The sequence below is a fragment of the Meles meles genome, chromosome 7, assembly GCF_922984935.1.
Source record: "Meles meles chromosome 7, mMelMel3.1 paternal haplotype, whole genome shotgun sequence".
In the NCBI taxonomy this organism is placed as follows: Eukaryota; Metazoa; Chordata; class Mammalia; order Carnivora; family Mustelidae; genus Meles; species Meles meles.
The window spans coordinates 105,032,968-105,044,830 of record NC_060072.1 but is presented as its reverse complement, the minus strand read 5'-3'; the positions used below and the strand labels follow the sequence as shown (position 1 = coordinate 105,044,830).

At 52.9% G+C, this 11,863-nt stretch overlaps 2 protein-coding genes across 4 annotated transcripts; one reads left to right on the top strand and one right to left on the bottom strand.

Annotated features, from left to right (window-relative positions):
* Positions 1 to 78: 78 nt before the first annotated feature.
* On the top strand, positions 79 to 3,618 carry TPI1 (triosephosphate isomerase 1). Its single transcript, XM_046013158.1, has 7 exons — positions 79 to 319; positions 1,495 to 1,618; positions 1,731 to 1,815; positions 1,890 to 2,022; positions 2,319 to 2,404; positions 2,840 to 2,927; positions 3,017 to 3,618. Exons 1-7 carry the CDS (start codon positions 94 to 96, stop codon positions 3,133 to 3,135), a joined length of 861 nt encoding a protein of 286 aa, XP_045869114.1. The 5' UTR covers positions 79 to 93; the 3' UTR covers positions 3,136 to 3,618.
* A 101-nt stretch (positions 3,619 to 3,719) lies between these two features.
* Positions 3,720 to 6,568, bottom strand: SPSB2 (splA/ryanodine receptor domain and SOCS box containing 2). 3 transcript variants are annotated; one of them, XM_046013157.1, is made up of 3 exons: positions 6,467 to 6,568; positions 5,053 to 5,796; positions 3,720 to 4,123 (listed from the first exon to the last, which is right to left on the bottom strand). In XM_046013157.1, the coding sequence occupies exons 2-3, from the start codon at positions 5,714 to 5,716 to the stop codon at positions 3,996 to 3,998; spliced, it is 792 nt and encodes a 263-aa protein (XP_045869113.1). In that variant the 5' UTR covers positions 5,717 to 5,796; positions 6,467 to 6,568; the 3' UTR covers positions 3,720 to 3,995. The 3 variants fall into 3 exon arrangements, with proteins under 3 accessions (XP_045869113.1, XP_045869112.1, XP_045869111.1); XM_046013156.1 differs by lacking the exon at positions 6,467 to 6,568 and adding an exon at positions 6,056 to 6,162; XM_046013155.1 differs by lacking the exon at positions 6,467 to 6,568 and adding an exon at positions 5,943 to 6,135.
* Positions 6,569 to 11,863: the final 5,295 nt, after the last annotated feature.

The window sequence follows — 11,863 nt, the reverse complement described above, 5'->3', positions numbered from 1 at the left end:
TAAGGGGGGAGGGGTCACATCCCAGCATTGGTACAGCGGCTGCGGGCGGCGGCGGCGGCGGGCGGGGCTTCCAGGCGCGGGGCTGGCCTAACCATGGCCGAGGGCGGGGAGGAGGCGGAGTTCTGCCTCACGGCGCTCTACATAAGCGGCCAGTGGCAGCGGCTGCGCGCTGCTTCTGACCTTCAGGGTGTCGGATCCAGCGCCATGGCGCCCTCGAGGAAGTTCTTCGTCGGGGGGAACTGGAAGATGAACGGGCGGAAGAAGAACCTGGGGGAGCTCATCACCACTCTGAACGCAGCCACGGTGCCTGCCGACACCGGTAAGCCCTGCCCGGGCGGGGGCGGGGGAGGGGGCCGGGGTTGGGGGAGGTCGGGCGTGGCAGCGCCCTCTCCCGAGCCCGCTTAGCCGGGTGTCCGCGTGGACCTGGATGCATGACTGGGCGCGAGGGCGAGTGGGGGTCGAGACTTTGACCCCGCAGCCGCAATACCGGGGGTGTGTCGAGGGGAGGAAAGGCGGGCTACATGTAAGGGTGCCCTCAGATCGTGGGGCGGGAGAGGATTTCTGGGGTCACTGTGGGCGAACTTGGGCCCGGGACCCTACGGGAGCCGGAAATAGGAACGGAGCCCCTGCGGACGATCACTGGAGGCTGGCGACAGCCCCGCCGTGTGGAGGTGGAGGCTGAGCCTGCGTGCGGGGATCCAGCTACCTGCCCCCTCGTCCTTCTGTTCCGTGCGCCGCCGCACGTAGCCGGCGACTCCTCCCCGCGCGTTGCTGGGCGGGCCGAGTCCCCCCACCCCCGGGCCGCGGTGGCCTCCTGAGCTCTCCGCTCTATCCTTCACTGGCCCGGATGGCGCTTGCCTTCCCACGAAGGGGCTGAGCAGGTTCCAAACAAGATGGGCAACTGGGGAACGAGGAGCGATCCTACAGCCTTCTGCAGGCTGAAAATGGGAAAACGCAAGGCGCTTGTCACCCTCCCGCCACCCACGGGCAAAGAATGCTGTCCTCGGCCCTTACCCTCCCACTCCTCAGTCACAGAAACACCGACCTGATCAAAAGGAGCCCTGGTTTATTCCCCCAAAGACCCCAATACAAACCCCAGGAGTTGGCCCTTTTTGCTTTTGCTAAAAATCCTTGCTTGGGGGTGGTAGGGATGGATTATTTTAGAAGGGAGGCGTGGTTGGCTCCAAGAGAATGCTGAGTCTAGGAGGTGCCTGGGCCCAGAATAGCCTGAGGAAATCAGAACCACAGCTGTTAAAGAGCAGAGGGCAGGGCGAGGGCGGTGGCCTCCTAGGGACACCTGGAAGGCTCAAGGAGTTGGGTATGGCCCAGCCCGGGCTGGGAAATGGACAAAGATGATCTTGCTGGAGTGAAAAGGGCTGGAAGGCAGAACTGAGAAATAAGGTGAAGGCGAGGGCCCTCCAGAACACGGGATGGAGCCTGGAGAATGGCTTCCTTGTGACCTCATTCCCTTGTGCCATCATTGCCACTCTCCAGAAGTGGTTTGTGCACCCCCCACCGCCTACATCGACTTTGCCAGGCAGAAGCTGGACGCCAAGATTGCTGTGGCCGCACAGAACTGCTACAAAGTAACGAACGGGGCCTTCACTGGGGAGATCAGGTGAGATGCAGGCAGGAGGGGGGCCTGTGGGGACCTTCCCCTCACTTCCCTTTTTGAGGGGAAAGCCACAGGTGGGCTCTTGGCTGAAACATGGCTCTCTCTCTTCCTTTAGCCCTGGCATGATCAAAGACTGTGGAGCCACGTGGGTAGTCCTGGGGCACTCAGAAAGAAGGCATGTCTTTGGGGAGTCAGATGAGGTTAGTAACCAGGAGGGGAGGTAAGAGATGCCTTATTCCAAAAGGGTAGTGTCACCATATCTGTTCCTCAACAGCTGATTGGGCAGAAAGTGGCCCATGCCCTGGCAGAGGGACTTGGAGTAATTGCCTGCATTGGGGAGAAGCTAGATGAGAGGGAAGCTGGCATCACTGAGAAGGTTGTTTTTGAGCAAACCAAGGTCATCGCAGGTAACTCTGGAAAAGGGGACCTTTGAGCCTGACCAGGGCTACAGAGGCACAGAGGGTGGGGTCAGATGCCCTGCAGCCTGACTTGATCCCCATCCCATGCTGATACAGGAAGGGGGAGGGTGAGAACCCTTGCATCCTCCATATCACTTCTGTTCCTGCCCAGATGGTATAGATGCCACTTGGAGTTCCTCCAACAGCCACCAGGGGGCACTAGGCCACCACCGTTCTTGATCCCCTGGGCAGGGCTGGCTAGCTCCTTCCTGTTCATCCCTCCATTTGTGATCTCTGTCCTGCAGATAACGTGAAAGACTGGAGCAAGGTTGTCCTGGCCTATGAGCCTGTATGGGCCATTGGGACTGGCAAGACTGCGACACCCCAACAGGTAACGGAGCCCAGGAGCTCTGCCCCTCCCCTACCTGCCTGCGCAGGACTGGACTGCAACGGAGATCACCCTGAGCCAACCCCTAATTTTAAAGACAGGAGCCCCCAGGGTGTCTGCCTGGCTCAGTAAGTAGAGCATGCGACTCTTGTCTTGGGGTCGGGAGTCCGAGCGCCATGCTCAATGTCGAGATTACTTTAAAAAAAAAACCTAAAAATAATAATGGTAAAGACAGGAATCCCCAAGTCCAGAGTAGAGTGAGTTGTCCAGGGACATCCGTTCCAGGGCCTGGGTGGTACTGGAGTTGTGGCATTCTGACTCAGATCTCAGGGTTCTTGCCCTGAAACCACACTGCCTCTCTTCACTGGGGCCCAGGGTCTTTTAGCCTTTGAGTGAGAGGCAGGAAAAGGCTTACTTCCATCTGGCTTCTTGTTCTAGGCCCAGGAAGTACACGAAAAGCTCCGTGGATGGCTTAAGTCCAACGTTTCTGACGCCGTGGCTCAGAGCACCCGTATCATTTATGGAGGTAAGTGGGTTTGGCTCCCACTGATACAGGGTGGACTCGGACCTCCTAGCCCATCCCTGACTATTCCCCTCTTTCTTCTCCCTTCCCAGGTTCTGTGACTGGAGCAACCTGCAAGGAGCTGGCAAGCCAGCCTGATGTGGATGGCTTCCTCGTGGGCGGGGCTTCCCTCAAGCCAGAGTTTGTGGATATCATCAATGCCAAACAATAAGCCCCCCCGGCTGTCTTCCCTGTTCTTCCTGCTAAGCCAGGGACTAGATAGCTCAGAAGCTCGTAACAGTGCTCCTCCCCCACCCCCCACCCCACACATGCTTCTGATGGTGTCGCCCCCTTTGTGGCCAAAGTATACCTCTTCCTTAACGTTTACACCTTCCCCTATAATGGCTGGGACCAGGCCAATCCCTTCTCCACGTAACAAGCGATTGGAACGAAACATGTCACCAAGGTGGCTTCTCCATGGCTGAGAGATGGAAGGGGTGGCATTTGCTCATGGGCCCCCTCAGACCCCAGTGAGGGCAGGAGAGAGAAGCCATCCTCGTCTCCCATCTCGCTCCCTGAGGCCCGGGCTAAGAGAACGCCCTGTCCTTCGCCCAGAGGCCAGAGGCGCTGCTCTCTCCCATGATGCCAACGCCTGTGTGTGTTGTGTATGTGAGCAATCCCACGTGTGGGGGGGGCAATAAACACCTGGCACTGAGCCTTGTGGTGTGTCCTCCTTCGCTGTACTTGCCTGTATCATCTCTTCTTTCCTTTCGGAGGCAGCACAGAACACTTGTACAGAAAAACACCACAAACAGGTTTCTGCAATAGCACATCTCTTACCGTTTTTACTTGAAAAAAATGTCTTGCGTACTAGGAGGCCGTAACCTCGAATAATAGCTCCCTCCCATCCACCCCTCTGGGTGGCTCAGGAGCTTTGGGATCCCCAGAGCTTGGGTTGGGGTAGGGGCCCAGCCTCACCTCCCCAGCCTCACTGGCTTGAAAGCAGCTGGTCTAGGCCAGCAGTGCTGCTGCCCCACCCCCTAGGGGAGGGGTGGCCTCAAAGCCTCAGCGCCATCTGTGGTGTCCAGGAAGTCACTGGTAGAGCAGGTACCGCTTCATGGCAGGGGGCAAGGGGAGAACAGATACCTGGCCAAGCCGGGTATCCCCCAGGGCGTGACGCACACACAGGCGGCTCAAGTGCAGCAGGGAGTGTGGCTCCACTGGGAGAGAGAAGGAGGGGAAGGTAAGTTCGGATGTAGCCACCAGCCAGACCTCAAACTACAGGGTCCTGCCCAAATTCCCTTCTGCTTTCCTGCTCAGAGTTGGTTGAGAGGAGGATCTAAGGCACCCCAAAGTTCCACACCTGCTCTTGCGGTGGTAGGCATCACTGATCTCATGCATCCCCAGTCCACTGGGGGTGAAGCTCTAGCTAAGCTCCCCCCTGCCCAAAAAGCAACAGGCCAAGGCAGCTTGGATGGGAGTGGAGCTCATCCAGGCTTGGATTCCATAGAGCCTTGGAGCTGAGAATAATGAGGTGAGAGGAAGGATGGCACTTATCCACTCACCATCTGGGAGAGGTACCCACCCTCTGCCGAGCATGCAACTGCAGAGCAGGGTGAAGTTCCATCAGCCCCAAGCCGGGGGGGCCCCATCCTTTCTAGAGGAGGCCCCACACGAACACCCTGCCTCCTTCCCTGCTCTCCCTCCAGCTGCCCAGGGCCTCAAAGGCCCCTTAGAAGGAAATAGCACAGACAGGTCAGATCCCAGGAGATCTGGTCCCCACCCTGGGTGCTTGGCACTGTCCATCCTCTTCCTACACCTAGTCCAGCATCCATTTAACTATATGCACCTCTTGCTTCAGGAGCTTGTTATCTGCTGGAAAGCCCTGGAGCACCTCACTCTGTTCTGAGCACTCACCACTAAGTAGCAAATGGCTTTCCCGAGCCTCACTTTCATCTCTACTGCTGCTGGGATACAGTTAAGTAACAGCTGTGAAGCCCTTTTGCCATTCCCGGCACTGAAGAGAAGTAGGAGGCAGGTCAGATGAAGGCCCATTCCCTCTGCTCTTATAAGGTGTGCAGCGAACTGCCATCCCATGCCACAGCCACCAGTAACAGAACAGTCTCCCCACACCTGCCCCAGGGCTCACCTCTCCTTCCGCCCAGGTAGCTGATGCGGACCTGGCACTGGCCCCAGACAGCGCTTACTGCCGGATACAGGGTCCTGCCCTTCAGTCCGCGGAAGGCTGGCCCCAGGTAGGTGCCCCCAATAGCGTAGCCCAGAGTTCCCTCTTCCATGTCCAGAACCACCAGCAGCCTCTCCGGCACCTCCAGCTGCTCACCGTGAGGTCTGGCTGGATACTGCGGGGCCCCGGGCCCCTTGCTCTGATGATACAGCTTCCCCCGCCCAATGTCCCAGCCCCACGACTCGCTGTTGCTGCCCAGCAGCGCCGCATAGTGGTCAGCCTGCAGCGGGGCGAGGGCCGTGGCCACGCCCACCACGGCGTGGGTACCCCTCTGTTCCCGGGGCCAGCTGATCTCCCAGGCGTGCAGGCCCCTCGAGTAGCCTTTCTTACCCCGGGCCCCATCAGTGCTCTGGGCCACGGGCCGTCGCTCAAAGCACAACCCCCCTTCCTTGACCTCGATGTTCTCTGAGCAGTCCTTGGGATTCCAGCCGTGGCGCTGTTGGGCTCCCAGATCAGGACGGGGAGCAGACAGCAGCTCCTCCAAGCCCTCAGGACAAGAGAGGTCAGGGTACAGGGTCTGTGGGGTGGGGGTGCTGCTGCTGCCCCCTGCCAGGGCCGTCTGGCCCATGAAGGTGAGGAGCTGAAGGAATCCCCGAGTCTTCCTGGGGCGCCTCTCTTCTGAAAGTTGAGCTCCCGCACCGGATTGATCTAGAAAGGAGTTGGGAGAAATGAGGGTTTCAAGTGCGGTATCCCGGCGGGGGCTCCTCGCCCAGGTTCCTCATCCTTTCACGCATGTTTGCCCACCACTTCCCTCCCCTCCCTCTTGGCTCCCCCAAAGCCCTTAGGCCCATCACCTTGCCCTCGCCCATCTGTCTCGGTCTCCCGAGACTCTCGAGAATTCGCCCCCTTTGGACCTCCCCAGGGCCGTCTCCTTTCCCCATCCCGTGCCCAGTCACCGCCTCCGAACCTCGCTTGGCTTCCCAGGCCCGGAGGTCACCGGGTCTCAATAGGAACTCAGCCAAAGGTGGCCGAATCGCGCTGGGCACAGACTGCAGGCAGCTTCCGCCTCCAGCACCTCCCCCGGTCTCGCCCCGCCCCCATGCCCCGCCCCCACGGCCCCCGCACCCGGGCGGTTAACCCTCTCGTCGCCGCCCCAGGTCGCGCCCCGTCCCGAGGCCACGCCCCCACGGGGGTGTTCCTCGCCGGCGGTTAACACCTCAGTCAGACCGCAGGGGTGGAGGGCGCGCCCCGCCCCAAGGGCCCGCCCCCCTAAAGCCTATACAGGGCGGTTAACCTGTGGACCCCGCCCCGAGGTCCCACCCCCGCGGGGAGGCCCTCCCCTCTGGTTAACCCTTCTCGGCCGCAAACCAGTCTGCACCTGGTAGTTGAGGCTCCCAGTGAACTCTTTACCGCTTTGGGATCCCGGGAAGTGTGTTCTCCATCGTCGAGACCTTTGAGCCGCTTGAGCAACCGACTCCTGAGCTCCTAGAGAGGAAGGGCATGGGGTCAAGGAGGGGCTTTCAGTGTGCTGAAATCTGTTTCTGTGTCCCTTTGATTCTGGGTCACTATTTCTGGACTGGTCTCTTTCTGCCCCACTTGTGAGTCTGTCTGTTCTATGCCTGAGGTTCTGAACTCTGTTTTTAGAGGTAGGTGTCCTAGGGCTCAGAACTATTTTAGTCTTCATCTTGGATGTCAGTCCGTTCCCAAACTGTTGGTCTCATATGGCGGAGTATAATGGTTAAGACTCTGGTTGTGAGTGAAGCTATGTCACTAATTAGCTCTATGACCTTGGGGGAGATTTTAACAAACTTAAACCTGTTTTCTCTCTTTCTGTTATTTATTTATTGGGGGCGCCTGGGTGACTCTGAGTTAGAGCCTCTGCCTTCGGCTCAGGTCATGGTCCCAGGGTCCTGGGATCAAGCCCCGCGTCTGGCTCTCTCCTCAGTCGGGAGCCTGCTTCCTTCTCTCTCTTCCTCTGCCTGCCTCTCTGCCTACCTGTGATCTCTGTCAAATAAAGTATTTTTTTAAGAGTTATTTATTTTAGGGGTGAAGGTTCAGAGGGTGAGGGAGAGAATCTCCAGCAGATTCCCTGCTGAGCACAGACACTGCCCACCCCCCACCCCCGCCCGGGCCTCTAGAGTCTCCATCTTAGGACCCTGAGACGATGACCTGAGCCAAAATCAAGAGTCAGACACTCAAACCACTGAGCCACCCAGGTGCCCCAAATCTGTTTTCTCTTATGTAAAATGGAAATATGATGGTACTTACCTCATAGGATTGTTGCGGAACTGAAATAATCTAGGTAAAGCACTTAGCAGAATCTGGTACCTATTATACAATCACTGAGAATAACTATTACTGTTAACATTTACTAGGTGTCCACTCCATAGAAAGGCAATGTAGGGGCACCTGGGTGGCTCAGTCATTAAGCATCTGCCTTTGGCTCAGGTCATGATCCCAGGGTCTTGGGATCGAGGCCCGCGTCAGTGGGAGCCTGCTTCCCCCTCTCCCTCTGCAGCTCCCCCTGCTTGTGCTATCTCTCTCTGCAAAATAAATAAAATCTTAAAAAAAAAAAAAAGGGCAATGTAATATAGTGATGAAAGATGCCAAATGTGGAGCCAAGCTAACTAGGTGTGAATACCTGAAGGCCAGTATGCGTGTGACCTTGAGCAAACCACTGAACTTCCCCAATACCTGTTTCTTCCTCTGTAAAATGGAGATACTGTTGGTATCTACTGCATAAGCCATAGTGAAGATTCGGTGAGGTTATATACATGTGAGCTCAGAGCAGGTTCGAGTCCAAATTTAATCATCTGTGCTAAGCACGGAAGATGCAACTGTGAATCCCCAAGGAGGTGACAAGACATTTATAAAACAGTTTATTGGAGTGCTTGCGTGGTTCAGTGGGTTGGGCCTCTGCCTTTGGCTCGGGTCATGATCCAAGTGTCCTGGGGAATCCGAACTCTCTGCTCAGCCCCCCTGCCCCACCCTCCCTGCCTGACTCTATGCCTACTTGTGATCTCTCTCTGTCAAATAAATAAAATAAAACAGTTTATCTTGTAGTAGATGAAATTATGGAGGAATAAAGTCTTATGGGAGTCAAAAGGATGGGACTCCTAACCAGGGATCAAGCAGTTAGGCAGGTGTCCTGGAGTGTTACACTGGGCGGAATCTTAAAGAATGACTAAGAAAGGGCCCAGGAGGTAGTTCTGCAGGATGGGGGTTGGGTTAGGGTTGCTACATGAAGAAATCATTCCAGACCGAGAGGTCAGCATGAAAAAAGCCAGAAACAGGAGATGGGTTTGGGGAAGTTTGAAGACTTCAGGGTTCCTGCAACTAGAAAGAAACCATGAGAGACAAGCCTACAGAAGTCAGTGCCAAATGACAGTGGCCTTATTGGCCAAGTTAAGGAATGCAAATATTCTCCTGTAGGACAGGCCAGTAATGGAGACACATACAAAGGAAACAGGAGAGAAACATGGGCAGATACTCATTTTAGAAAAACCACCATGAGGGGACCCAGCTCGCTCAGTCGGTAGAGCATGCAACACTTGATCTTGGGGTCATGAGTTCGAGCTCCATGCTGGGTGTAGAGATTACTTTAAAAAAAAAATTTTTTTTTAAACCACCCTGGCACAGCAACATAAAGGTGGTTTCGGGGGAAATAGAACTACAAGCAAAGAGACTGGTTACAGCCGCCTGGGTGACGAGTGTCAAGAGCCTGAAATGAGGCTGTAGAAATAAGGAAGAAAAAAATTCAAGAAACACTGATGGAACTGCAAGTTATGGTGGCTGATTAGATGCTGAAGTGAGAGAAAAGGTTTAGTATGGAAGACTGTTGGAAGGGGGTACCACTAATGATGATGGAGATGACAGAAAGACAAGCCATTGGAAAGGGGCAGGGGAGTGGGGGAGGGATGTGAGTTCACTTTACATGTTTTTGAGGTGTCTGAGCAACAACCAGATGGAACCATCCGGCACACACATGAAAATTGCAGGTCTGGAGGGGTAGTAAGGGGCCTGGGCTGGAGAAGTAAATTTGGGAGGTGTGACATTCTTTAGTCAGAAGCTGAACTACGAGAATCAGAGAGGGGCCCTAGAGAGAGCATGTAGAGTGAGCAGAGGGTTAAGGAGGACAGAATGAGCAGAAAATTCAGGTTTGACTACTTAATGAGATTTTTTCGGTCGTTGGCAACTTTGATGGGAGAGCTCATGTGGGTTGTGGGAGGTGGGAGTCTAGGCCGAAGAGGCTGACCTGGCAGTTTCTGTATGTCAGACACTATGCTATGTAAAACAGGAGGGCAAAGAGAGAGAGTTGGGAGAAATAAGGTGACAGCCATGTCTCAGAATTACCCTTGAAAATCCCTTACTGAACCTATCAGATACAGCAGCTGTTTGTTTTGTGTAAAATACAGGAGCAGGAGTATCATACAATGGTGCATGAATAAAATTTCGTAATTTTAACTGAAGACGAAGAAAACGTATCAAAAGGAGGATGTGAACCTTAAAACCTGTCATCCACCCAACCTGGATATTCTTGTCATTGTGACAATAACAAAAAGGACATCATGACTGTGGTGGATGAAGGCTTAGGGCAAAAAGGGAAAGCTCATAGCCATGGCTGACTCTAGTTCGAGGTTGGGAAGTGCCCCTGCTCAGGGGCTGGTTGCTTAAAACATGGTATTCACCAGTTGTTACCACTGAATCTTGAACTGCTCAAACACTTGTTGATACTCGCTCAAATGTTACATAATGCTACAAGTAGTTTTATCTTATTACTTTTTATTTGAGCTGTAGCAACTATAAAGTCAATTCATCTTAAATTGTTCAATGAATTTTTACATTTGCTGTGTGATCCTCACCAAAAATATCCAGAACATTTCTAGCATTCCAGAGGCTCCTTCTTGCCCTTTCCCTGACACATCCTTAAAGGGAACTCTTATATGACCTCTTAGTATAGATTAGCTTTGCCTGTTCAATTTCATAAAATACCATAGAGAGTATATTCTTCTGTGCCTGACTTATTTTTCTCAGCATTAGGATGGTGAGTCATCTATCTTGTTGCATGAAACGGTAGCTCATTATTTTCATTGCTTTACATTACTCTGTTGTATGGCCATACCACAATTTATTCTGCTGTTGATGGTCATTTGAGTTGTTTTTGGTTGTTAGCTGTTATAGGAAAAGCTCGTATGTACACACAGTATTATATAAGTCTTTTAGTGGACCTGGGCACACATTTTTGTTGGGTGCATACTTATACACTGAACTGCTGAGTTATAAGGATACAGTGTTAACCACATTTAATTTTCTGGTTTCTCTCCACGGAGAGATTTTATTCAGAAATTAAGTCAATCATGGGTGCCTGGGTGGCTCAGTCAGTTAAGCATCCAACTCTGGATTTCAGCTTAGGTCTTGATCTCAGGGTTGTGAGTTCCAGCTCCCGCACTGGGTGTAGAGTCTAGGGGATTAAATCAGGTATTTCAGCAGTTTTGCAGAAATTTTAATATATTTACAAAGATGTGATCTGGTCTTCCCTTCCTGTTTCTCATATCTTTGTCTTCTGGGATGATTTTATCAGTTCCTCATCCTTTTTAGTATTTCTCTGTCGCTCTCAAGAAGTTCTTCAATTTCTCCCACAAAGCTGACACGATCGGCTGGCTAGGCCACTCCAACAATGTTTCCCTTCTTTGTTTTGTTTTTTTTTTAAAGATTTTATTTATTTACTTGACAGAGAGAGAGGGATCACAAGTAGGCAGAGAGGCAGGCAGAGAGAGAGGGAGAAGCAGGCTCCCCACCATGCAGAGAGCCCGATGCAGGGCTCGATCCCAGGACCCTGAGATCATGACCTGAGCCGAAGGCAGAGGCTTAACCCACTGAGCCACGCAGGCACCCTTCCCTTCTTTGTTAATAGAAAACCCTTAAAATCCTAAATACATTCTTCTCAACATGCATGATCTGTTTTAAGTTTGATTGTTGCCATGACTGTTTACTATAAGTGATGTAACTGGCCAACACAGAAGAATGTCCAACCCTTCCAACTCATTACCACATTTAGATTAGGGTCAGCACTCATGGCTCTGGGAGTCAGGGGAGAATCTCACTCAGCCTCATGTATGTGGCTTTGAAATAGCAGATTCTGCTTAGGTCAGCAAAGTGAAGGACACGGATAATGTTGGGGAGAGGTAGCCTTTGATGTCTTCAGGAGCACGCTTCTAAGGAGTGTGGTACGTCGGATGGCAGTGCAGTCTGTGAGCCACACTAAAGTCAAGGCCTTTCACTATGAGGTCCTACTTGACTTCTAGAATGTAGAACTGTAAATCCCAATCGTGGAAAGTGCGGTGGTCACCTAGCACTTTGCATTTAATCGCTGCAGTGAAAGCAGGTTTTTTTGTTTGTTTTCTCGTTTTTTAGGGTACTGGCATTGGTATCCCCATGGAACATGTTTGGCTTATTAAATACTGGGCTACGCTACCACAATGAAAGAGGGAGACAGAAGTGGTCACAAGGTCATTGTTTTCAATCCAGAGCCTTGTGTTTCTAGTTTGGAAACATAAAAACAGTTGGGCTCTTTCCCCCCAGAAGCTACCAGCCTCATCATATTCTAGAAAAGAGCCATTTGGCCAGTAATTTATTTTAGTAGCTCTGGGTGGGTTTTATTCCCTGTTCTCCACAGATACAGCCCCACCAATGGTTTGCACATTTTAAAAGTTGAAGTGGTTTCTAAATGTTATGACATCCTCGGGTGGTTTTGAAATCCTTCCGTCTGAAGCTG

What these genes read in the sequence shown, in the direction of transcription:
- SPSB2 (XM_046013157.1), bottom strand. Translation starts at nt 5,716, where the DNA reads ATGGGCCAGACGGCCCTGGCAGGGGGCAGCAGCAGCACCCCCACCCCA. An exon ending in CTACCTGGGCGGAAGGAGAG is followed by an intron (nt 4,124 to 5,052) that starts GTGAGCCCTGGG and finishes TCTCTCTCCCAG; the next exon opens with TGGAGCCACACTCCCTGCTG.
- TPI1 (XM_046013158.1), top strand. Translation starts at nt 94, where the DNA reads ATGGCCGAGGGCGGGGAGGAGGCGGAGTTCTGCCTCACGGCGCTCTAC. An exon ending in GCCTTCACTGGGGAGATCAG is followed by an intron (nt 1,619 to 1,730) that starts GTGAGATGCAGG and finishes CTCTTCCTTTAG; the next exon opens with CCCTGGCATGATCAAAGACT. An exon ending in GCAAACCAAGGTCATCGCAG is followed by an intron (nt 2,023 to 2,318) that starts GTAACTCTGGAA and finishes TCTGTCCTGCAG; the next exon opens with ATAACGTGAAAGACTGGAGC.